Raw genomic sequence first — 25,274 nt, forward strand, 5'->3', positions numbered from 1 at the left:
GAGGGTGGTGAATGAGTGGAATTCATTGCCTGACTTTGTTGTGAGCTCTTCATCTGTAAATGAATTCAAGAAGAGATATGACAGATATTGTTTTGCTAGTTTGGGTCTCCCGCGATGAGTCTACTGACTCCATGGAGATACCCGTAATAATAATAATAATAATAATAATAATAATAATATCTCCATTCATTCTACTTATTTAACAAACCATAGTGCTCAGCCATCTTCAACTGGCAACTAAAATACTGATCTCCGTACTATCCTGAATTCAATTCAATGGGATGAAGAAAACCTAATCACCTTTGATGCCACCAAAATGTAGTCTTGCCATTTCTCTCATAAAAGAAGGACCTCAGCATACCTATCTTTATTTTCAGTAATATACAAATCACCAGACAGAATCAAATCTCTCTGTTTGGGCTAGTATTTACCTCCAGCCTCTCCTGGCATAAACCATCACATGAACTGCTTCTTCAGCATCTAAAAAACTAGGCTTTATCTTCCGCTCACTCAGGATGCTATTTTTCATCTGCACGGCTCTTAACTATATACAAGTTCTAAATCTGCCCATCATTAGAATACTGTTCACAATGCTTGAAGTGGTGCACCTAAAACTTCCTTAAAAGGTCTTCATGCTGTCCAGAGAAGAGCAGTTCAGCTCAGAGATGATGCCCTTACAGACTCACTTCACCTCTATCTCCCAGACAATGTTTCAGCACTGTTTCTGTTCTATAGGAGCTTTTATGGTCATTCCTCCACTTTCTGTTGGGCTTGTTCTCAGCATCCCTATTCAGTATAACTGCAAACACACCAAACCTGTTTCTCCTCTTCCTCTTTTATTCCTTCTACTCAATGTTCCCTCTAAGCTGTGCACATGTGCACGTGCACATTTTACAACTAGCGCACAAAGCAAAAAATATGCGCACACATTTTCAAGATGAAATTAAAATTTCTTTATTTACTTTATTTCTTACTTTCAGATCAATATTAAATACATATGAAATATTTATGTTAGCTCTGTGATTAATGTCACACAACTTACTTGGTGATGGTAATAATACACACACTTAGAAAATCCTATCTAGTACAGTCGGTATCGTGTTGGCCTTGCATGCATGAAGATCCTGGATCGAGTCCTGCCCAAGGCTTGTGAATCGTGATTTCCAACTGTTTACTGGGGGGATACTGCCGTATGTGGGAACACGGTGGAGAGTTGGGGTGAACTGGCTGACGTCCCATTGACACCAGAAGGTAAAGAGTGAACTAAAATCTTTTAACTTTTCTGCTTAAATAATCAGTACGGTGACTCGTACGGGTGCGCACATACTTTTCAAAAGAAGGCAAATTTTGCACACACGCAAATTTCTGCGCACACTCACACCAAAAAATTAGAGGGAATATTGCTTCTACCTCTCTCCTCTGGAACAGCCTTCCTCATGAAGTATTCACAAACAACTACAACCTGTAACTCTTCAATAAAAATGCAACTCTTCAATAAAAATCAACCCCCCCCCCACACACACACAGTGTGGGGTTTGCAGATGAAGAGTGAGAAAGATTGATAAGGTTGAAGAGCCTATAAAGGTTCTTTGACCTCTCGTATATGAGATCGATATAAAAAATAAATAAAAACATAAAAAATGGGAAAAAAACTTGATGCAAGCAGTCTAGCTATGAACAGAAGTGAAATGTTTAAAAACGTAGAAAGAATTCAGCACTTCCATATCAGAGCATCTAAATGTATAAGAAGACAAAATGAGCTTATTTAAGTCTACTGAGAAATTGGAACTGAATCCCAAATTTCTATAAGCTCTTTCTTTGCATCAACTTATACAGTACACTTTCTTTATTACCATAAATAATTTTTTTTGTCTTTTATTCTGAAAGAAGCAAGCAAACAAACAAACAAACAAAAAACAACTGATGGTATAACATGAGAAAATATGCAGGCTGCAGAGTTGCTAGGGTAAACAAGGTCCCACAGTTGATTTCAAAAGGGAAGCAGAGTTAATGGGGAAAAGACAGATATTGGAACAAACTCAAACTTAACATCAGCATAATTGAAAACAGGTTAATATATCATTGAAAAAGAAGCAGAACTAACAGAAGAATTAGAGGAACTATGTTGACATAATTGGTGTTAGATGAAAAATGATGTTAATGAGATTCTGCTAAATAATAATCATAAGTGTTATATTCAGGTAGGGAAAAGGAAGGGGTGGGTAGCTATAGCATTCAACACCAAACATGAAGATAAGCATCTTGAATAGCAGGTAATTTCAACTAGAGTGATAGACTTGGTCATTACTAATAAAAATGTTCTGACATAAAGATGAGCACAAATTCACATAAAAAACAAGAAAAATCTTAGAATATGACATTGTTGGTAGTTATAACATCATGCTGGTTGAGGCATAAAGATATAATCTTGGATTATATCATCATGGAAAGTTTACAGAGAACTTGAAATAAGAAGTGATCGCATGATATGAGGACAGATTGACAGAATGCAGTTTACAAAACCTTGTGAATAGGAGAAACAGAGAGGATATGACTAAGATATTTAAGTTAATAAAGGGTTATAGAAGAAATTTTTCATAGATTGGAAGAAAGGGTATAAGGAGCAGATTCTTTGCATGGAGAGTGGTTGGTGAGTGGAATGCATTGCCTGACATTGTGGTGAATGTGGATACATTGAATGAGTTTAAAACATAGCTTGATGGGCTTTGTGTGTAACAGCGTGTACCTCTCACGATGAGTCTTCCGACTCCATAGATCTCTGAAGTCGAAATAATAATATCTGGAGAAAAGGGTAGAGCTAATAATAATGGTAAGTACAGTTGGATTTCTGTTTAGCATATGGACTAATCATTACTAATAATACCATGTTCCAACTTAAGGATATGAACAAATTCACATGGCAAGAGGATACAAGAAAATTGTCAGAGACTATGGTAATGTTGATAGTGATATCCTCATGCTAATTCAGGACACAAGTATATACAGGGATTTGAAGGAGAAAGTGATCATTTAGCTTTGAGCAAGATAAAATTAAATATCAGAAGAAAAAATGTCTGGAAAAAACCACCATGCTCCACCATCGTAAATTTTAAAAGGAAAGACTATTTTTAGAATCTGCAGCAGCAGCACTCAGAAATCAACCTAATCTTAACAACTACGGATGCATAAAACTTCCCAAAATTTGGGAAACAATAACCTAGATAGGACTTTAGTGTCACCCACGTGTTTCATTTAGTATTGTGTGTTGTTTATGTGTGTGTGTGTGTTACAAGTGTTATTTGTACTCCCTGAAGATGTCTCAGTGACTGAGACGAAATATTGAAAGCATTAAAATTAGTTTTTAATCCTTTCCTAGTGCTGTCAATACTCCATTAAACCTCCAACAGAATGTTAAAATAATTGAAGGTATATACAGAAAAGGTTCATGAAGCATATTCATGGATTATATTATGAAAACTATGGAACTTGGTTAATAAATTACCATTTGTTGGTAATTTACTGACCAAGTTCCATAACTAACAGGAAAGGAGCAGACTTATGCACTGTGAAATTTATAAATTAGTTCATTACAAATATAATCTAGATAATTGGTCTCTAATGTGTATTGCTGCTCTGGTCCTATTAGAGGTATAACAAAAAGATAATAAAGAAGAAGAAAAAGAAGAAAGAAGTAACAAAAGGAGTTCATTTTTATAGGTTAGGGGATTTCAGTTAAGGGCTGATATTTAGTTTTCAGAAATTTTCATAATCAGATATAACTATAAAAAGAAATGAGCAAATAGTAGGATTTTAACCTGTTGCAAGAGTATTTATTATTTATTTTATATCAATCCATTCAATCTAGGATTTTTAGGAAACTTTTGGAAATCAAACTTCCATTATATATAAGTAAGGAATGTTACACCTGGTAATCAGGTCTAATTCCCTAACCTCATTTTTGGGATAATCTAAATAAATTTCTGAAACAATCAACTTATTAAGCAAGAATTTCTCAATTTCTCTATTATGTTATCATTTGTCTATTATGTTACTGAGTTCTGCATACTGGAGATATTGAAGTCTACTATAACTGTCTTTCTTTGTTGTTACTTTCTTCATGTATTCCTATATCTCATATCTCTGACATTTAAAATGTCCACAACTAGCTGTCATGATACACTGAAAGTAAGGATATCAGGAGAAACCATCCCATCAAGTTATTATGTGACACCTCTAAGAAGTCCAAGGATCTATTATATGAGGACACACTACTTCACACAACCCACCCAGTTTACTCAATACTCCATGTACATACAATACCATTATTAATCATCTATTGTTATGTACTGTTCTATTTACATTAAAATGGATACAGGTGATGATATTTTGCTTTTGTAAGGAATGAGCTATAATATAACATCAAGAAAATATGTGACAACAGTCAGCAAGATTCTGAACAGTACATATATTTTTTTGACATCATGAATATTTTCAAAGAATTTTTTAGGATCAAGATCTCTATTATGGATTATAATATAACAAAATAACTTTTGTTAGAACAAACTCTTTATGAGAAAGGGTTTATGGGTTAAAAGATTTTAAATAACACAACTTAGCAGGATTTCTAAGGATGTGACTCCCACCAAATGAAGGGCAAATATATAGTACATTAGTACCATGGGTGGGTTAAGATTTTTTTTTCCCTATTTTCATTAATTTTTGTTTTGTATTTTTAAATTCCTTTGTTAATTTTAAATTCCTTTTTTAAATTAAATTTTGTTTTGTATTTTTAAATTCATTTTTAGGATAATCTAAAACTGATACCCAATTCTGGAAACCCTCCTCTAGGGAACAAATATGGAGCTTTTTCAAGCCACTTCAGGCTGCCTCCAATAGGAAGATCAGTGACTCATTTGAAGCAATGATACTCAAGACAATCACTCACACACACACACGAGGTGTGTCCAAAAAAGACCGAACTTTTTAAATAGCGTGCCAACCAGCACAGAGAGAGAGCGCTGTGGCTACTGAGCGTATCTAACTGCCATTTACCCCATTCTGCTATGAGAATTAGTCATCGAGTTACATCCACTGAAGTGAGCACGTGCACAAGCTGTTCGTTGGATTAGTGACAAAGTAACAATGAAAGAGCTTGAAGAACAATGTGAGTGTGTGAAATTTTGCTGCAAACTTGGTAAAAATTGAGACATGGATTTATGGCAATGATGTTGAAAACAATATGCAATCATCACAGTAGGTGGGTGGGGAAAGGGTCCCCTCAACCAAAAAAAAGCACAGATGAGTCGGTCAAAGATCAAGGTGTTGGTTGTGTTTTTTGATGAAAGGCATTGTCTGCTATGAATTTGTACCATGTGGTCAGATGGTAAACAAAGAGTTGTACCAGGAAGTTTTAGCATGTTTTAGGGATGCTATGTGCAGGAAAAGGCCTGAATTGTGGAACAACCAGACTTGGATGTTGCATCAGACAATGTGCCAGCAAATATGGCAAAACATCAGACATCCATTGTGCCTCATCCACCCAATTCTTCAGACTTAGCTCCAGCAGACTTTTTCCTGTTTCCCAAACTTAAAATCACTTTGAAAGGACATCATTTACAAGCCACAGAGGAGATTCAGGAAAATGTGATAAGAGAACCGCATGCTATCACAGAAGGTGATTTCCAGGAAGCATTCCAACAATGGAAGAAATGTTGGGAATGGTGTATTGCAGTAGAAGGGACTACTTTGAAAGGGACAGTGCTTAAAATGTTGTAAAATGAGCAATCAAGTCTGTATATCAAAAGTTTGGTCTTTTTTTGAACACACCTTGTACATACATACCCATGGTGGGATCTGAACCCACAGCATGCTGGTTTGAGAATGGATATGCTAATCACTTGACCAGACAGGCTGACAATTATTTGGGATACTAAACTTTTCATCAATGTCAGTTCAGTGCAAATTGTTGTGATTGTCATTACCATAACAATGAAATTATAAAGAAAATAGTCTCTTCAACATTATATTAAGAACATTAACGATTAAACTAATCACTTGATTTCAGTAATAATTCATGTTTCCAATTACTGACAGGTACAGAATATTTGTAACATGAGTCTCAAAATGACAGCAATTTTTGTCATTTTCTCAACAGCTCTTAACATTAATGAGTTGTGTATACAAAGTTTTCTGCCAATTTAAAATAAACTATCTCTTACTTTTCCAACCTGTAATTGCTGTGCTAGACCAGCTTGCATTAACATTTGCTGTTGTCCCTGAGCTCCTGCCACCATTAACTAGAAGCAAAAGAAACTTGCATTCAAAAAATTGCATTCTATTTAATGAAATAAAGCTTTTGATATCTCAAAATATGGGTACAAAACAAGCGATAAATAATATTTAAAACACATTAGTTAATTTCACAAAATGTGTAAATAAGTACCTATTAGATTAATTTTGAATGCCCATACCAAGAAATTCTACTGTTATTTCACGAAATCCTAGAATTGGTTTGAGACATTCCAATATTTGTTTTCAAGATCATTTACAAGATCACAAAGGGTGAAACATGTTGAAATTAACATATTGCTAGTGTTGTGGATGGAAGTTAATAAAATTTGAGATTTAGGATGTACATAAGAACATATTTATGAGTGTTCAGTTTTAGGTTTCATTTGGATCATTTTTATTGCAAAATGATTTGATTCACACTGATAATTTCACGCTCGCTGGATGGATTTAATGATATTTGGATGTTGAATTTCTTTGTTCTTTAATACAGAATAGTTCTTTGAATAATGAAATATAGCATGGGTGTGATGATAATTCTCAAATGAAAGAGAGAGAGAAAGAGAGAACGAAACACCAGCAATCAAAAACTAAGTTATATTTTATTTAAACAATTAAAAATAGGATATTAGTGTGATATAATTCTTAATATGAATCCCACCCCAAGAACTATGGGTGAGCTAAGGACTAGATAATCCAGAAATCCTGCTCTACAGACAAAACAAATGCAAAGCTTTTTTTAAAGCCATTCAGGCCTCTGATAACATGCACAATGCTGGTCGCACATCAGACAGTAATTCATCAAGCACTTAGACATTCACAGAACATCCATTCCCAAAGCAGGATCTGAACCTAGCATGTAAGTTGGAGAGTGAATACACTAACCACTTGGCCAATCAAATTGGCAAGAATTAGAAATTCAGAAACTTTACTCTAAAGACCAAGCATGGAACTTTTTTTTTCAAGCCACTTCTGACCTCCAATAAATGGGTTGGTGGTCTCACACCAGGTGATGACATTCATCTACCACCTAAAGATATTACCAAACATCCAGGCCTGTGGTGGTATTTAAAACTGCAGGCTGATGGAGAATGGATATGCTATCTACTCAGGCAACCAGGCCAGCATTTAGAGATGGCATGCAGCAGTGAAGTAATTTCAATTTTTGAACTAGTTCTAGACTAGCTAATTCCATTTTCCAAGATGGAAATGGCCACCAAGCTTCATCTTAAACACCTTGCTAATTGACTAGCTAGCTTCCTCTATGATAACTCTTTCCAGATAAAATTCAATGAAATTTATATTCAGGATCACTATTAAAATATGCCATTTAAATGTCAATTTAAGCAAAATTAGGCAAAACAAAATCACAGAATATCTATGAGAAAGTGAGTTTATAACAGAGCGGATATATGATACTTAAAAAGAAATTATATTCTTGTTTTAATCCTCCCAAATGTAAGAAAAGTTTGCATGTGAAGCATCTTCATGACTAGTCACGAAAACTCTCTCTCTGATTCTTAAGTGTCTTAATAATATGGAGATAAACTACTTTACTCCTTGTATATGGCAAATATATGAATTCTGTATTGATTTAACCTATTTTCCTGTGTCTAGTTTCTGCTGATGAGATCTCGACAAAGGTCAAACCAGTCTAAGCAGTGACCCTTCATATAATGTTTTGGTATTATGGGATACTGAGGCAGCTAGTATAAAGTTACTAATTTCTATATACTAGTTGTAAAGATACTTCACATGCAAATTTCATTTGCTTACATTTTGGTTAAGGATGAAAACAAGAATATGTCAAGTATAATACACTTTATAACCAAGCAAAAATAACTTTCTACAAGAAAAGGGGGAGGGGAGTAATCTTATTAACCAGCCTTCCCATTTTATGGAGGTTTTTGGTGCACCACATGAAATGTGAGAAGAATATTCTAAAGTTGAGATGGATTGGGATTTCTAGAATGTTAGTAGTTGTAGAGGTGAAAATTAGTATACTGGCACTGGATGAAAAATGACAAGTTTAATGGAGCTGGGACACTATAGATATGATAATATCTTTGTGTCCAAGAAAAGAAATATGATCTTATCTAGATATATAGATATTATAAAAGTTAAAAGTAGATAAGTGATATGCTTCTTGTGAGAAAAAAGACAGGATTGCTTTTTTAATTGCACTGAAGTTAACACATTATAGGATGAAGTTGTCCTCATCCTACTGAAGAATGGCTGTTATACTGTTTTGTTGTTCTGGATTTATGGCCAAAACAATTAAAGCTATGAGGGCAGCTAGAGAAGAAAGATCAGTGGTTAAAGGATTAATTATTCATTATTAAAAAATTATGGAAACAACCATCATACTATAGTAAAACTTTAGTTTATTTTAAGCAAAACAATCATCCGATGTTTTGCCCTTCATATCAAGGATCATCTAGAGCAGTGTTTCCCAACCCGTGGTCCACGGGATAGTTTATTTTCATTAAACTTTATCTTATCATGTTGCTCACGCCTGGCCTAATTGATATGTTCATATTCTTCTGAATATCTCCATTTATAACAGTATTGCATTGTCATAAATGACACATTTAGTGTTGTAAAATTGTAATTTATTACTTCATCTTTATGATATGTAAAATATAAAAAATTTCCATTTTGGATTTTATGGGGGCCACGGTGAATTAACATTCGCTACAGGGAGTCCGCAACATATTAGCATTCGCTACAGGGGATCCGCGACTTCAAAAAGGTTGGGAAACACTGATCTAGAGTATATATACACAGATATAAAAAGAAACAAGCTATGTTACAATGTACATAGTATGCTTAAGTCACACTAATTTGGTTACCTGTTAACACTACTGGCCTGATCAATGGGGGGAAAAACCTTACTACACCGAAGCTAGAGTATTTTAATTTGTTTGGTTAAAAACTATTAAGAAATATATTAAGTTAGAGAGAAACATGCTATTATATAATTACCCACATATAAATTAAAACAAAACAAATACTATAGATGGTGGCTAATAAGGGCTGAAATTAGTGTTTAGAGTCCAAATGAAGGGTTTGCTTGAGAACTTGAAACAAGTTATGTGGGCAGAATCTATGCCATTCAAATTCTTGGGATTTTTATGCGACCATTATTGTTAAGATTTATACATGCTAACGCCAAGGGAGGGAGGATCCCCTCCTTCCCTTGGTCCAATCTGGGTTATACCGAATCCATTGCATCTGTAACTTATTTTATATTGGTGAAAGTGGATGCACAATTTCAGTCCATAAAACAAAATATAAACAACCCATTAAATTTAACAATTTTGGAAAAGCAGGCCACTTGGATCATGCTCTTAACACCCTACACCAAATTGATTGGAAAGATACCTGTTCCTTACATCATATAAAAACCTGGTATGAATGCAAATTCAAGGAAGCCTGTGAAATTTTGATCAACCATCCTAATCTAAATAATAACGGTGGCATAAAAATCCCAAGAATTTGGATGGCACAGATTCAGCCCACATAAATAATTCCAAAATTTTACCAAAATTTTTCCACATCCTCCAGCAAACCCTTATTTTAGGACTCTAAGCAATAATCTCAGCCCTTATTAGCCACTATCCATACTGTTTTTGTTTTATCTGTGAGTAATTATGTGATAGCGCATAGCTCTTTAGCTTAATATATCTCTTTATGACCTGTAACCAAACAGATAACAGGACTCTAGCATTGATGTAATAAGTTTTTTTCCTCTTCCAGAGGTTAGGCCAGTAATGTTAACAGTTGACCAAATTAGTGTGACTTGAGCATACTATGCAAGTGTGAGCAAACAAAGTTTGCACCTGAAAATATCTTCAGGACTGGGGTAAGGTATGGGGCAACACCGGCAACTCGTAGCAAAGGTGGACCAAGCTAACATCACTCCTATCTCAGTATCTCCTATAATGCAAAACACATCTCCTTGCGGATATGTATAATGTTATGCATTTAGGGAAGGGCCCAGACTAGTTTCGACCTTTATTGAGGTCTCTTCAGTGGGAGCCAGGCCCAGAAGTGGAGATACCAGGCAAAAGCAATCGCGAGGTCATCTTTACCTATAGGAGTTGCCAAATGGTGTGCCACCTTTTTATTAATTACTCTGGATTTAGAGAAAGATTTAGTTCAATCCTTTATCCAAGTGTGCGCAAACAAAGTTTGCACCTGAAAATATCTTCAAGGTAGTAAGGTAGTAACACCGGGCAACTCATAGCAAAGGTGGACCAAGCTAACATCACTCCTATCTCAGTATCTCCCATAATTTCTTTCTCCCAGTCACTCAACTACTTCTGAAGATCCCTCTTCCACCAGAGCCTTCATCTCTTTGCCTTACATCAGCTCTCTTTCACCAAAACTGGCAAAAATTCTCAAGTTTAACTTCAGAAGTACTACCTTACCCCAGTCCTGAAGATATTTTCAGGTGCAAACTTTGTTTGCTCTCACTTGGATAAAGGATTAAACTAAATTTATTATAGTCTAACCAAGTGAAAAGTAAACTTTCAGCATACTATGCAATTGTAATGTAGCTAATTTCAGATCCTATTGACAGGATCTGAAAAAAATGAGAAAAAGTAACAATGGTAGGAAAACTGAAGAGAAGATGCTATCTACAATGACATGTGGTAAATGACCAGAGAGGAAGCTAACAAGTTAACTACAAAGGATGGAAGGCAGACAATAAGATGGTGGTTTTATCATATGTCATGGAAATGTTAAAAGTGACTGCACAAGTCTCTCCAAATCTTTCTATGAGTTATATCCAAAGGTGAATAATTATCTAAGAGATTCTCGGGGGAATCTATCAGGTCATCAATAAAGTAATGTCGTTTTTAGCATTATGTTTTGAAAGGATATGAAAGATAAATCACTTGCTAATTTAATCAAGTATATATTCTCGATTTGAATCAACGTGAAAGCTTCATAATGCCATTTCTATAGAAGTCAGGAGGTTTGGAGGCAAAGAAGTCACATAGGCTTAGTTTCAGTACCTCTAATATATTATATTGTTTTTTAGTAATGAAATGTTGCAAACTTCGAAATAAGTGCTAATCTGAAGATGCAAGATCAGGACAATAGGATGTGAAAGCTTTTCCCAGCCAAGTTCCTCAATCTTGGTACAGGTGATTCTTGCACATGAGAGCATGCGTTATCATGGTGAAAAATAACACCCTTTCAACTGATCAGAGAACACCTCTTTTCTTTCAGTTTTTTATTCAATTGATCGATTTGTTCAGTATACATCAGCTGTGATTGTTTGGTGGCAAGAGTTCAAAGTGTATAATACCATCCATATCCCACCAAATGTTTAACAAAAACTTTCTGAGGGTGAAGGTCTTGTTTTGGCAGAGGTTTAGCCTGTTCCCCTGAATGAACCTACTGCCTTTGGTGCTTAACATTCTCGTAAAGTATCCACTTTTTATCACTGGTGACTATGTGACTCAAAAATGGAGATTGCACCTCTCGAGAATGAAGAGAAGTGCATATGTTGATGTACTCTCTTCGATTGTTGTTTGTCAGTTCCTGTGAACCCACTTGTCAAGCTTAGATGGCATTCCAAGTTCCTGCAAATGGCAATGGATGGTTGATGACGATGAATTAAGATCGTCATGCTAAATCTTCAAAAGTTGCACTGCCATTTCTTGCAATAGTGGTTTCCAGCATATCATTATCGATAGAGAAAGAGAGACAGGGTGCCCAGAGCGAGGGGAATCTTTCAAGCTAAAGTCCCCTTGTCGAAATTTTTGAAACCATCACTGGCACTTTTGCACATTCAAAACATTATCACCATACACTTCTTGCACATTTTTTTTACAGTGTTAGCAGTATTGTTTCCTTTTTTGAATTCATACAGCATGATGTGCTCTTCAGTGACCTCCATAGTAATAAAGGGTTATTTAAACAGTAACTTACGTATGATGTTCCTGCAAGGTGGAATTCCTTAGAATGAGGCTGCTTCAGCTTAGCAGTACTTATAAAGCTTTAAAAATTTATGTTTATACAAACTGAGACACATTTGAACAAGTACCTTATATAAAATGACATTACTTTTGAGATGACCACATATATTGGTAGTCACTGATTATTTGGCAAGTCTATAGATAGCGAAGAAACCCTTCACAATTGTTTTTGAGAGAATGGATGTGAGAGTAATGGTGCAATAATTGAGTCTCTAGATCAGTGGTATCCACCAATTTTATGGAAGATTTACATCTCCAATAAATATTCATTCATGATCGACTTTGTTTGCTTAAAGAATTATTTACTGGTTTATTTATTTTTACTTAAAATTTTTAACTGTTTACCTATGCATCATCCTAAAGAAGAACCAAACAATGAGGGGGGACTGCTAAGAAGTTTAAGAATCTCAATAATCCTTTAAATAAATTATTTTTTCACAATATTCATATGTTCTTGATTATCAAGAACACACTTTATTAAAAATTTGTGTGGAATACAACATGTATTGCATTATATGGGTATGTGAATTATGAGTTCATCAAGTGGAGTTTGTTCAAGCAAAATTATTTCTGACAATAGATTTACGTTCGGTAATGTTATTAGAACATGAGCAGCATCTTGCTTTGAATTCTACCACACAAATTTTTAATAAAGTGCATGCTTGATAACTGCATTCTTAGGTGGAATATGTGAATATATTTTTGATGATCAACTAAAACCTTTGTGTGATTGGCGTTATGGACACCACTGCTTTAGATGGTGAAGAAGTTGACTATTGATGACCTTCACAATTATTTTTGAGAGAATGGGTGTGAGAGTAATGATAAAATAGTCTGAAAGGTAAACTTTTATCTCTTTTATCTCCCCCACCCCCACCTCCAACTCCTTTCTTTTTTTTTCTTTTTTTTTTTTTTGGAATGAGATCAATACAGGCTTGCTTTACTGTGGGGTAGAGAAGCCAGATGAGGATAACACATTGTAAAGATGATATTTGATAGGTATTAATTCTGGAGCACAAGTTTTGAATATGCACTTTGTAGGATTTCATCAGGACTAAAAGACTTAACTGCAGTCTGTAAAGGAAATAACAAACCGTAAGTAGAGAAAGTTAACCTAGCAGTTGCATGTGCAGTTTTGTTTCCTTTAATTCCAATGTGGGATCCAGCACAGCCCAAAGTGTCGTTATCTGAGAGAATAACTGTAGTACTGTATTTGATTAGAGTACTGGATGTACTCTGCATTCAATACTTAGAAAAAGAACTCATAAAAGAAACTAAACTCAGAAAATTGTTGCATGACACACAACTGAAGTGCCTATAGTTGTGTGGCATGCAGCTCTGCAGTACGTTACTACATTTAAGTGGGATCTGAATGGAGACAATGTGATCACATAGCAGCAGACCAACAGATAACTCATATCCCAAACTATTTTATATGAACTATTTGTATAAACTAGTAAGAACTTTGCTTCGTGTGTGTACATGCACTAAAGAGCTGACTGATGATGGAGTAAGTGACTTTCTTAGCTGGCATAGTGAGAGGCACATGATGAAATACAAACCTCCCATAGTTTAAATGCAGGTAATATTGTCTACAGTGATGCCAAATGCATGTATAACAGCTTTTACATCCAAGCAGGCAAATAGCAGTATTTGTGTATATTGTTTTGAACTTCTCAATGAGAAGAAAAAGTGCTAATCCAAGTAGGATGGTTAGGCAAGGATTTTATTTTCAGAGCATAATTTTCAGTGAAGTGAGAAAGCAGTTCATTTTTGATTCAACATACAGTCTCAGAATAGGTGATGTGCAAAATGCAATAGTCATTCACATTCTTTGATGGCAAACAAGATCTAACTATCCAAGAGTACTCTTTCTCTCTCTTGCAGAAGCATAGATTCATGACCCAAAATCAAACGTGACTGAATTGGTGCATATCATGCATAAAATACAGAATATTGATCTGTACTTCCCCATGCTATCAAGGATAGGATATATAGGCTAGTTTCTCTTTTTTACTTTTCTTCTTTCAGCTAATGAATGTGTAAGGAATGCAAGCTTCTTGTGAAAAACTGGTAACTGTTATCCCAGACCTTAACTTTGGTTCCAGGTAAAAATAGGATTTCCTGGTTTCAGAAACCCTGCTCTAAGAACTGGGCTTGGAACTTTTGCAAATCACTTCTGGCCTCAAATAAGCATTGGCAGACCTTCAGCCCAACAGCCAAGAACACCTACTTAGCCCACTAGAGGGCACTATCTGGACTGTTAGGAGAACAATAGCTTCATCTCTTCATTCCCAGTTTCTGTGTTGTAGTGCCTACGTGCACGTAACTTTTTTTGTAAGTTCCTTTAGAAGATGGCAACGCGACGTTGCCGAAATATCGGAAAATATTTATTAAAGTTTAATTTAATTTATATCCTTAACTACGTTGTTCAATTCCTTAAGTGTTTTAATATGGTAGTATGACTAAAACAGTGTGGTCCAACATGGACTTGAAATTTCGGCCTAGAGAGAAATTTTTCACTAAAAAGAGAAAGTGCTCTCTCAGACCATTGTTATAAAAGTCTTAATATATCACATTAAAGATTTTTATAACCATGACTATGTCAAGTTTTTTTTCACAGAAAACTCTTACTGGGCGTTAACATTTCAGGAAAGTATCTCAGATGGATGTTTCTAAACAGATTAAGTGGTCTAATGTTGATCAGTGTATATGAAAGCCACACTGCGTGTTGTAAAAGTGAAGGTAAGTATTCTGTTATAAAGTAGAAGCAGTAGATCCAGGAAAGATGGTGGGAGATGTTTTTTTTTTTCTTCATCTTCCACGATACCTGATAATGGATATCATTATGTTGAATGACAATGACATGAGACAGCAACGGTGCTCTTTTCAGTTCATCCTTAATGAATGACTAATTTTATGACTCTAGCCCATTCGAAGAGAAATTAAGCCTATTTCTCTTCTTGTACTTTGAATGTCAAAAATTCAAAAGATAAAAACTGTTACTGATATTATAGCAAAAGCTTTCATGAGTGCAATTAAAAGTTATGTGGTCTGATGTGGTAGGGCATCTATGAAAAATACCCCATGCTCTATCTCAATCTTTTTTTTTTGTTTGTTTGCTGACAACTGGGGTTCCAACAAAAGGTGTTGGATGAAATGGAAATCAAGATGACGTTTTTTGGAATTGCATTTACTACTGCCTTAATAATAGTGAAGTAAAGCATAATAAGTATTTGACTGATTGTTTCAGGATTAAATTTTGCAAGTCATAAAAAGATGTTCCAGTCACCTTGGTGACTGGAACATCGTTCCATGTTTATACTGGATAATCATTTCCACATATATCCTACCCTAATTTACGCTCATGCGTAGACCTACACTTTTTACCGTGTAGGCATTCGGAACCGAAATCCTACGGAATAGGTTGGTTACTCCTTATTCCTGGAGGTATCTTATGATCGTAGCCTATGTGTTCACAGGCCGGTTTGCCTGCTTGCAGGATGAAAAACCCTGCTGTCCACGTCCAAGACTGGCTAACTTGGCTATGGCTGAGGAAGATCCTTGAGCTCTTCATTTCGTCGATGGGAATCGCATTTACTACTGCCTTAATAATAATAGAATATACATATATATATGTATATTCTCTTTGACTTCCCATGTAAAAGACAGAAGGATGGTAAGGTATGAGATTATATGATCTACTGCAGAATACAAATGAATAGTCATACAAAGAAGATAGTGCTACTACTTCAGAAGACAAGGTCATTATCATCAAGCACACACTCAATAATATAGCCTTGTCCAATGGTTTTTGCAATATTCCACAGAGTACTTTGTACATAAAAGTCACAAATAAGGAGTATGGGAGGAGGCAGTTCAGATATAAGATTACTGTTGGTGTGAGTTAACTCGGATCCCACTAGAATATATTATAATGAGGAATCCCACTGAGAGACAAATGGTTATCACCAGTGGAGTGTGTTAAGCTAGAACAGAGAATGTTTGCAGATATGGATGGTGACTTTTCCACTTTTCCATATCCAGTTCTATCCTTAAAAATAATAGTAAAATGCCTTAAGGTAGAATGTCACCAGTTTCTATGTATGTCTACTACAATCGCAAGCACATAGGTTTATGTCTTATCCTTTCATCTTTGGCATGTTTAGAAATAGTTTAGACGTTCTACTTTGCAGCTGATTGTTTAATTTTTTTTTTTTTTTTTTTTTTTTTTTTGCTGTTGTTAAGAGAGAGATAATTTACTATCATGTTCCTTAATGCTACACTGGGAAAGGATGGTGCTCCATGACAGGCAGTTTAGGTATATCCATATTTCTGACATTTAATGCATCAAAGTCAATTAGGAAAGAAGTCTCATTAAACAATTGAGAATCCTAATTTTGTTGGTGTCATAGGATATTACCATAATTGTTATTTCTTCCCTAAAGATGATGCTCCTAGAAGAATAATAGGAAATGAAGTTAAGTTTATTTTTGTAGGATTAGCAGAATCTCCTGCTAATCCCTCTGAAACTTTGGAAATAAGGGAGAGTTACATTTTTCTGAATCATTATTTGCCAGCTACATGGATGATGAGAAACAATGGCAGATTTATACGAGAATTAAGACACATTCTATTTCTTACTTTTGATAACAGATGATGGTGGATATGAGGGTTGTCTGAAATGTTCTCAGCCTCGACCATAGATGGGAACACTATTGGCAAGATATTTTGTTCTCCAAGTTGGTACATCTGTCATAAGCATCCATGTGAAATTGCAAGTTATTCTATCAAGTAGTTTGTTTTTTATATAGCTGTCTGAAGCAAAAGTATTGTATGTATCTTGAAATGGATAAAATTGAGTATCATGCGGTTATAAAATTCTTTGTAAAAGAAGGTTTAACGCCAAAAGAAACTCATTTGAAGTTCATAAAACTTTATGGGCACTCTTCTCCTTCATTTTCAACAATTAAGAAATGGGCTGCCAAGTTTAAACGTGGCTGTACCAGCTTGAAGATGATCCACGTGAAGGACGTCCAAAAAGTGTAACAACACCAGAAATCATTGATCAAGTGCATGATATGGTATTGGATGACCAGCGAGTCAAAGTGCGTGAAATTGCTGTGACTATGGAGATTTCAAAAAGAACGTGTAGGATATATTTTGCAAGAAGAATTGCATATGAAAAAGCTTTGCGCAAGATGGGTGCCAGGCTTGCTCACAGCAGATCAAAAACGCAAATGCATGAAAATCTCTTAACAGCGTTTGAAGCATTTTAACAAAAATAAAACTGATTTTGTGCATCAATTTATTACTATGGATGAGACTTGGATTCACCATTACACACCAGAATCCAAACAGCAGTCAAAGCAGTGGACAAAAAGATGGTTGTTCAGTGCCAAAGAAGACAAAGTCGGTTCCATCAGCAGGAAAGGTCATGACACCGGTGTTTTGGGATACTAAAGGCATTTTGTTTATCAATTATCTTGAAAAGGGTAAAACAATAACCGGGGAATATTATTCTGATCTTTTAACCAGACTAGATGAAAAAATTCGTGAGAAAAGACCCAGTTTGCAGATGAAAAATATCATCTTTCATCAGGACAATGCACCTGCCAACAAAACTGTTTTGGCAATGGGAAAATTAAGGGATCTGTACCATGAATTGTTGGAAAATCCACCCTATTCCCCAGATTTGGCTCCCTCTGACTTCTATCTGTTCCCAAAACTAAAACTCTTCCTCGCCTGGTCATCGTTTTTCTTCGAATCAAGAGGTAATTGCAGCTGTAGAGGGGTATTTTGCAGATCTTACTGATAACCACTATAAGGACTGGAGCATCGCTGGAATAAATGTATTAGTCTTTAGGGAGGTTATGTCGAAAAATAAAAATAATTTTGAAATTATAAATTCCAAGAACTTTTCAGACCACCCTCGTATCTAAAATTTCAGTCCTTGGGTAGGTCTTGTGAGGGCACTGTTAAATTTGACCATGAAGAATTTATGTTTAAAGGAATTTTTGGGTCAGTGCCAGATATCTCAATCTTCTATAGTGCCGTACATGGATTGCCACTATTTGGCAAACAATAAATACTGGTATAGTATCCAGGGTTATCGTGAACATTATACCACACTGCAACACGCCTTAAACCCTGTTCCTAGACCATGGAGTAGGAGTCCTACTACAACACGGCTGATACTGGCCAGCCCATCCTGCCAAAGCAGTGCATGCACACAACTGAATCCATCTTCCCGGATGTTCACAGGTTGCACTGCACAACAAAAACTGGCAGGTAGGATGTCGAATCCCAGAAATGGTCCTCTGTATAATAAGACTTGGGAGGAGCAAAGCAAAGAATATAGAAAAAGGATATCACCATTAGGTCATTCCTTTCGCTACAAACAGGTGTCCCACATGGTTATCACACTTAATGGACATTTAGTTTGATTTAGGTACAGAAGCAATGCCCAATGGACATCTGCTTTGTACCACTGATATTTGTGGTTTCATTTGCTAAAACTGAATAGTTCACTTATTTATTATTATTATTATTTGGCAAGGCCTTCTCTCAATTTTCTTTACTTTTATCTTTCAAGAAGTGGTCCTCATCCAGTTGCTTCCTGACTATTCCTATGAGCTTGTCCCTTCACCTTTTTCTTTGGATCTCTTGCTCTCTCTGGGAATCCATCGAAGGGCAGTATCCATCTGCTATCTTTCGTTTTGGCTACATGACTAGCCCTGTTCCACTTGAATTGTCTGGCTTTATGCACAACATAAACAATTCTCATGATCTGCCTAATGCCTGATTTTTTTGTAACCGGTACTCTTTTAATTCCCAAATACTGCATCCATTAAAGTAGATGTCTTCTCTGGCATGCTTAAAGCTTCTGTTGTTGTTGTTTATTCAGGTCCAAATTTGAGTGACAAATATCAACATAGACAATGTTACATAATTCATCAGCTTCCACTTAAGAGAGATGGACAAATCACCCTTCAAACACTGGCCTAATCTCCAGTAATAATTCCATATATCAGTTATTCTGGACAGCATTTCTTGGAATTTTACTAAGAATTTGTAGTTATCAGTAGTATTTCAAAAATAATGCGAAGTGTAGAGATACACTGATTTTGCATACTGCAAGACAGACAAATGACTACATGATCAAATTGCTTTTCTTTCATTATCAGCACTATAGCATAAAAATAAATAAATGATAAATTTTAAAAAATACCAAATCACCTGGATTTTAAAAAATTATAAAATTATAAACATGGAATTTACACAAGCTGATAGAATGAAAATATGTCTGAATGAATTATGTCTGAAAAGTCACCATTCTCATAGTTAGCTAGTCCAGTTGCTAAACTGTACTAATTGTAATTAGGACTAGAGAGAGAGAGAGAGAGAAAAAACAGACGTAAACTAGAAATTATTATAACCACATTTTAACATGACAAAGTTTTTGCAAACTATATTTTATGTGACTTATCAGAAGCTGTACTATCACACAGTCATTACTACAGTCAACAAAACTTTTGCTTTTTAATTTATGTAATACCTATCTAGAGAAGGCTGTGAACTAATAATCTGGAAACTTTGCTCTAGAGACAAAACATGGAACATTTTTTACTAAGCCATTGCCTCAAATAAGCAAGTTGATAGTCTTGCACTGGGTGATGAAATTTATCTACCACTTAAATAATTTACATACGTGAGTGATCATAGTATGATTTGAACACTCACAGTCTGTTAGTTGGAGAACAGAGACTATTTGCTCAACCAAGAAAACTTCACATTTCCAAATTAACTTGTGATATATCTTTTGGATGTGAAGTTAATCACTTCCATTAACATACTGTGCTGCTGTCTTTATTTTCCAATACCTTTTTATCCAATACTTGCTGTTTTATAGTAATTCAATTCCAATTGAGACAGGAATATAATTAATATCTTAAATTATATGAAAAAGCATTCTACTGTGAAATGACCCACACGTTATTGATGTTTCTATTTTTTTAGGCATTAAATTTAACCAATTAAAATATCTAATTTATCCCATTAACCCATTACATTATTGTGTTTGGAAAGGAAAGAATAAACATAAAATAGTAATGCATATTTAGTTGAAAAATTAAAATTAATTTATAAAAAAAATGCATTCTATTACCTGGTTGAGTGAAAGCTGTCCTGCTGCAGCAGCGGCGGCAAGTGCAGCAGCAGTTGTCGTTACAATTGCAGATGGTGGAAGTGATGGAGTGCTGCTAACTGTAACCCCTGAGGTTTGTCCTGAATTTGTGGATGAAGAATTTGTGGTGGATACTGTAATTGCTTGACCATTTGGTGTTGAGTGACTTTTTTGATTTGCATGTACTGTAGCATCAATTGGTTCATCATCGTCTTCATCATCATCATCATCATCATCCATTGCCTAAAATTGATAAAATAAGTTACAAAGAAGATACAGTCATTATAATTACAAAACATAATAACAGTACATATATATATATATTTTTTTTTGAATTTAGATAGATTTGATATTAGCTAAAGAAGAAGAATATTAGCATTATAAATGGTAAAACCTCAAATAACATTTTCATTAATTTCAAGCTATTTTAAACTAGTATACTTGGTTACATTTAGGAATACACGCAATATAAGCAGTTTTAGTTATGGTGAATAACTAATGGTGAATACCGTTAAACATTTTTTTTTTTATTATTATTATTACGGGTATCTCCATGGAGTCAGTAGACTCATCGCGGGAGACCCAAACTAGCAAAACAATATCTGTCATATCTCTTCTTGAATTCATTTACAGACGAAGAGCTCACAACTAAGTCAGGCAATGAATTCCACTCATTCACCACCCTCCAGGCAAAAAACCTTGTTCTGACACCTTTGTTAACCACACTCTTCTTTAATTTCCAGAGATGACCTCTTGTTCTTCCATCACTATCACACAGCTGAAACATTTCCCCTGCATCAATCCTATAAAAACCTTTTAGTAATTTGAATGTTTCTATCATATCCCCTCTTCTTCGCCTATCAACCAATCTCTGCAATCCACAAGCTCTCAATCTATCAATGTAGGGAGCATTTTTTATATCACTCACCAACTTGGACACTCTTCTCTGAACCCTCTCCACAGCCTCCTCATCTCCAAGGAATCCAGGTGACCAGACCTGAGCACAGTAATCCAAATGTGGAAGTATCAATGCTTTATAAAGGGGAATAATAACCTCTTTATCTCTGGATGTCAGTGTGTTCCTCAACAACCAAGTAATCCTATGTGCAATCTTGGACACCTTAGCAATGTGTCCTCTGAACTTCATCTCCCTATCTACCAATACCCCTAAGTCCCTAGCCTCATCAATCTCTTGGAGTACCTTTCCATCGATGTAGTACACAGCTGGTAATCTTTTAATCCCAAAATGCATGACTTTACACTTTTCCACATTGAACTGACATCCATTTTCTTTTGCCCATTTTACCAGCTTATTTAAATCCTCCTGCAAACTTTCAACATCAGCTTGATTTTTTATTGCACTACACAACTTTGCATCATCAGCAAACAACTGAATATCTCCCTTTAAGCCGTTTCCTATATCATTTATATACAAATTAAACAACATTGGCCCAAGCACAGAGCCCTGAGGCACACCACTGGTCACCTGCCTCATTCTGGACTCGGCTCCTCCATACACCACCTTATGGTATCTCTCCCTGAGCCATTCTCCTATCCATATCACCAATTTAATATCCATTCCCATCTGCTCCAATTTGCGTAACAGTGTTCTATGGGGTATCCTGTCAAAAGCCTTAGCAAAATCCAGAAGTACCACTGTGTAGCCAGTTCCTTTGTCCAACTCAGATGTTATTCTATTATGAATAGTTAATAGATTGCTAAGGCAGGATCTACCTTTAACAAAACCATGTTGCCCTCTATAGAGTATCATATCCTGATCCACCCATTCTTGAATTTTGTCTTTAACCAACTTTTCCAATACTTTTACCACTACTCCTGAGATGGTGATTGGTCTGTAATTCAATACCGCAGTTTTAGAGCCACCCTTATGCAAAGGAACCACTTTGCCTAACTTCCACTCCCTAGGGACCATACCAGAGTTCAAACTTAAGTTAAATATCCAGGTGAGAGGGGTTGACAATTCATTTGCACATTCACGCAACACCCGAGCTGATATTCCATCTAAGCCTACCGCAGTGTTTGCATTTAAGTTTTGCAATATATTTAATACCTCTGATTCTTTAGCTTCAATTCTCACATTAGGTATTGCTGTAGGTATAGAGATATCCTCACTTGGGTGATAGACTTTTGAAAAGTGATCACTCAGTAACTCGACTATTATATCTGATTTTGTCACCTCAATACCATCAGCACCCACTAAGGTTATCCTTCCGAAGTCATTCTTCCTCTTACTTGCCACATAGCGGAAGAACTCTTTGGGATTACCCTTGATCTCTTTGGCTAAGGTCTTCTCATAATCTGATTTAGCTTTTCTTACTATGCTGGTAACCTTCCTAGCTTGAGCCTTGTACTGCTCATGGGTGTCCTGATCGCCTTTCTCCTTGTAAATTCTCCATAACATTTTCTTTTTTTGCAGTTCAAGTTTGATACTACTGCTCATCCATCTAATGCCTGCCTTGTTTGACCTCCTAACCATGGGGACACAATCTGATATTGCTTTCCTCAGATACCCGCTGATTTTATCCCAAGCACTGCTAACATCTTTCCCTTGCAATATGTTCTGCCATGGGATGGCTGCAAGCTCACTCCGAAGCTTGTTATAATTGCCTAACCTGTAGTTCCGTACATACCCCTTCTTAATAGAAAAATCCACAGATTTTGCAACCTCCCAAGTCAATACCACATGATCGCTTTCACCAACTGGAGGTAACGAGGACACCTTACTTATGCATATAACCTCTGAACCAATAACCAGGTCCAACACTCTCACACCACGTGTCCCTTCAGTTACGTGCTGTTTCAAGTAATTATCTCGTAGAAGATGTATGAATTCCATTTCCTTTTTGCTACGTGATATTTCCTCCTTCCAATTGATATCACCGTAATTAAAATCCCCCATAATAATCACCAAGCCTTCACTCATTGCACTAAGTTGCTGATGCATGAATTCAATATCTTCCCCCGTACTCCCTGGCCTATAGCAGCATCCAACTGTATATTTGGTTGCGTTGGTCACTATTTCGCACCAGACTGCCTCAAATGAACTCTCATTCACATGTCTATCATCATGATATACTACTTTCTTTGGCTGCAACACATCAGCTATCATCAACAGTACTCCTCCTCCTGTTCTATCTTCTCTATCCTCCCTGAAAATACTGTACCCATCGCATTCAATTCCAGTGACCACATCTTCTGCTGACAGCCAAGTTTCACTAATGCCTACAACTTTTGGTGAATTTTTGGTTAAAATTTGATATGAACAGTGATAGTGCTGGAACTAGAGAGAGAAAACAGATGTATACTAGAAAATATTAAAATTGAATTTTTAATTTCAAGCACATCCAATGTTTTAACAATGTTACATTAACATCATAAGGGAATAACAAACTAATTAAAGTGAATTCACACCAAGCAAAACCATTAAAATGAATACACTTGTCATTAAAAACTACTAAAAGATTTATGATCAAAACCACAAAACATTGTGTCATTCTATATTTATTTTGTGTATTAGGCCCAATGAATGACTCTGTTAGCCAAGGAACTTGGCTTTTATAAATCTAATTTAGTAATGACAAGGATAGTTAATCCTATCTCCACAGTCCATTATGTCATTCGATATATGTGTTCTTCTTGTTTGTCCAGTTAGAGTGATAGAAACACAGGTGGAGGAAAATTCTGTACCTCTGCAAGACCAGTTAACTCATAATCAGCTGAAAAGCCTTACAAACGTTCCTCATGTTGTAGAAACATGAACCCAGCATTTTTTTTCAGAGCACTTTTACTACTGACTACACTACAAACTATGAACTATTAGAAATCTCACTTTATAACAAACTGTTCCTTTTGTGTCTACAAATTTACTATAATGATTGGAATTGGTTGGAATTATAACTGAACCAAATAAGGCCATGAGGCTATTGTATTACTTTCTGTTAAATATGTATTATCTGGGGTTTGTGAGAGTAAAAATCTTGCTCCTGCATGTGAATATGACTGAGAAATACACATAACCAAGAGAAGTTCCAGGTTTAGGACTTCCTCTTGGTTCCTGTGTTAGCTCTCTTAAGTCACTGATGTTTGCAATATCATTATTATGATTATTATCTGGACTTCTATGGAGTATGAAGACTCAATGGGGTAGGCCTATACTGATCATTATTCACACAGTGTCTGCTACACTTCTCTTTAAACTCGGTCACTAATAATGCACTCTAAACTTCCATAATTCATTCTGCTCATTCATTACTATCCAAGAAAAATATTTTACTATCCAAGTAAATCCAGTGGGTATTCCAATGGGTTTGCTGTGGTAAGGCAACATTATTAAAAAATCATTAAATTTGTATAAAAAAAACATTTTATTTATACATCATTTCAATCCTTCCATTCATTTCAATAAAATATAAACATAAATTTGAAAGAGACAGATTTTTTTTTCATCCTTAACTTGGCCTTGTATTCTCAGTTTAAAAAACATGCACACAAAATATCTTTGATGCTGTTTTGAGTTGTTCAAAGGGATAAAAATAAATGTCAGTTTTTAAAAAAAAAATACACAGTTATCTAACAGGAAACCACAAGGAATAACTAACTGCACTTCCTTTCTTGGCTACAGGTAAGCTATCTGTATTGTTGAGAGTCTGCAAGCCTTTAATTTCTGCATGTGCAAATTTCAATCAGTACGAATGTGACAGTGAGCATACTAGTTAGTCTCCACTCACATTCAATCATTAAAAATGCAAGTAGATGTCTTGTCACAGACTCTGCATAAAGAATTACAT

At 35.5% G+C, this 25,274-nt stretch overlaps 1 protein-coding gene across 1 annotated transcript in view; it reads right to left on the reverse strand.

The window, feature by feature from the left end:
- The window catches only part of LOC150093910 (uncharacterized), a 112,290-nt gene that overhangs the window by 56,528 nt on the left and 30,488 nt on the right, over positions 1–25,274 (reverse strand). The window contains 2 exon segments of the mRNA XM_090412918.1: positions 6,219–6,296; positions 20,449–20,684. Coding sequence (XP_090269044.1) covers positions 6,219–6,296; positions 20,449–20,684 — 314 coding nt within the window.

This window comes from Typopeltis vanoorti, chromosome 23 (genome assembly GCF_054136105.1).
Source record: "Typopeltis vanoorti isolate ZY-2024b chromosome 23, IOZ_Tvanoo_1.0, whole genome shotgun sequence".
In the NCBI taxonomy this organism is placed as follows: domain Eukaryota; kingdom Metazoa; phylum Arthropoda; class Arachnida; order Uropygi; family Thelyphonidae; genus Typopeltis; species Typopeltis vanoorti.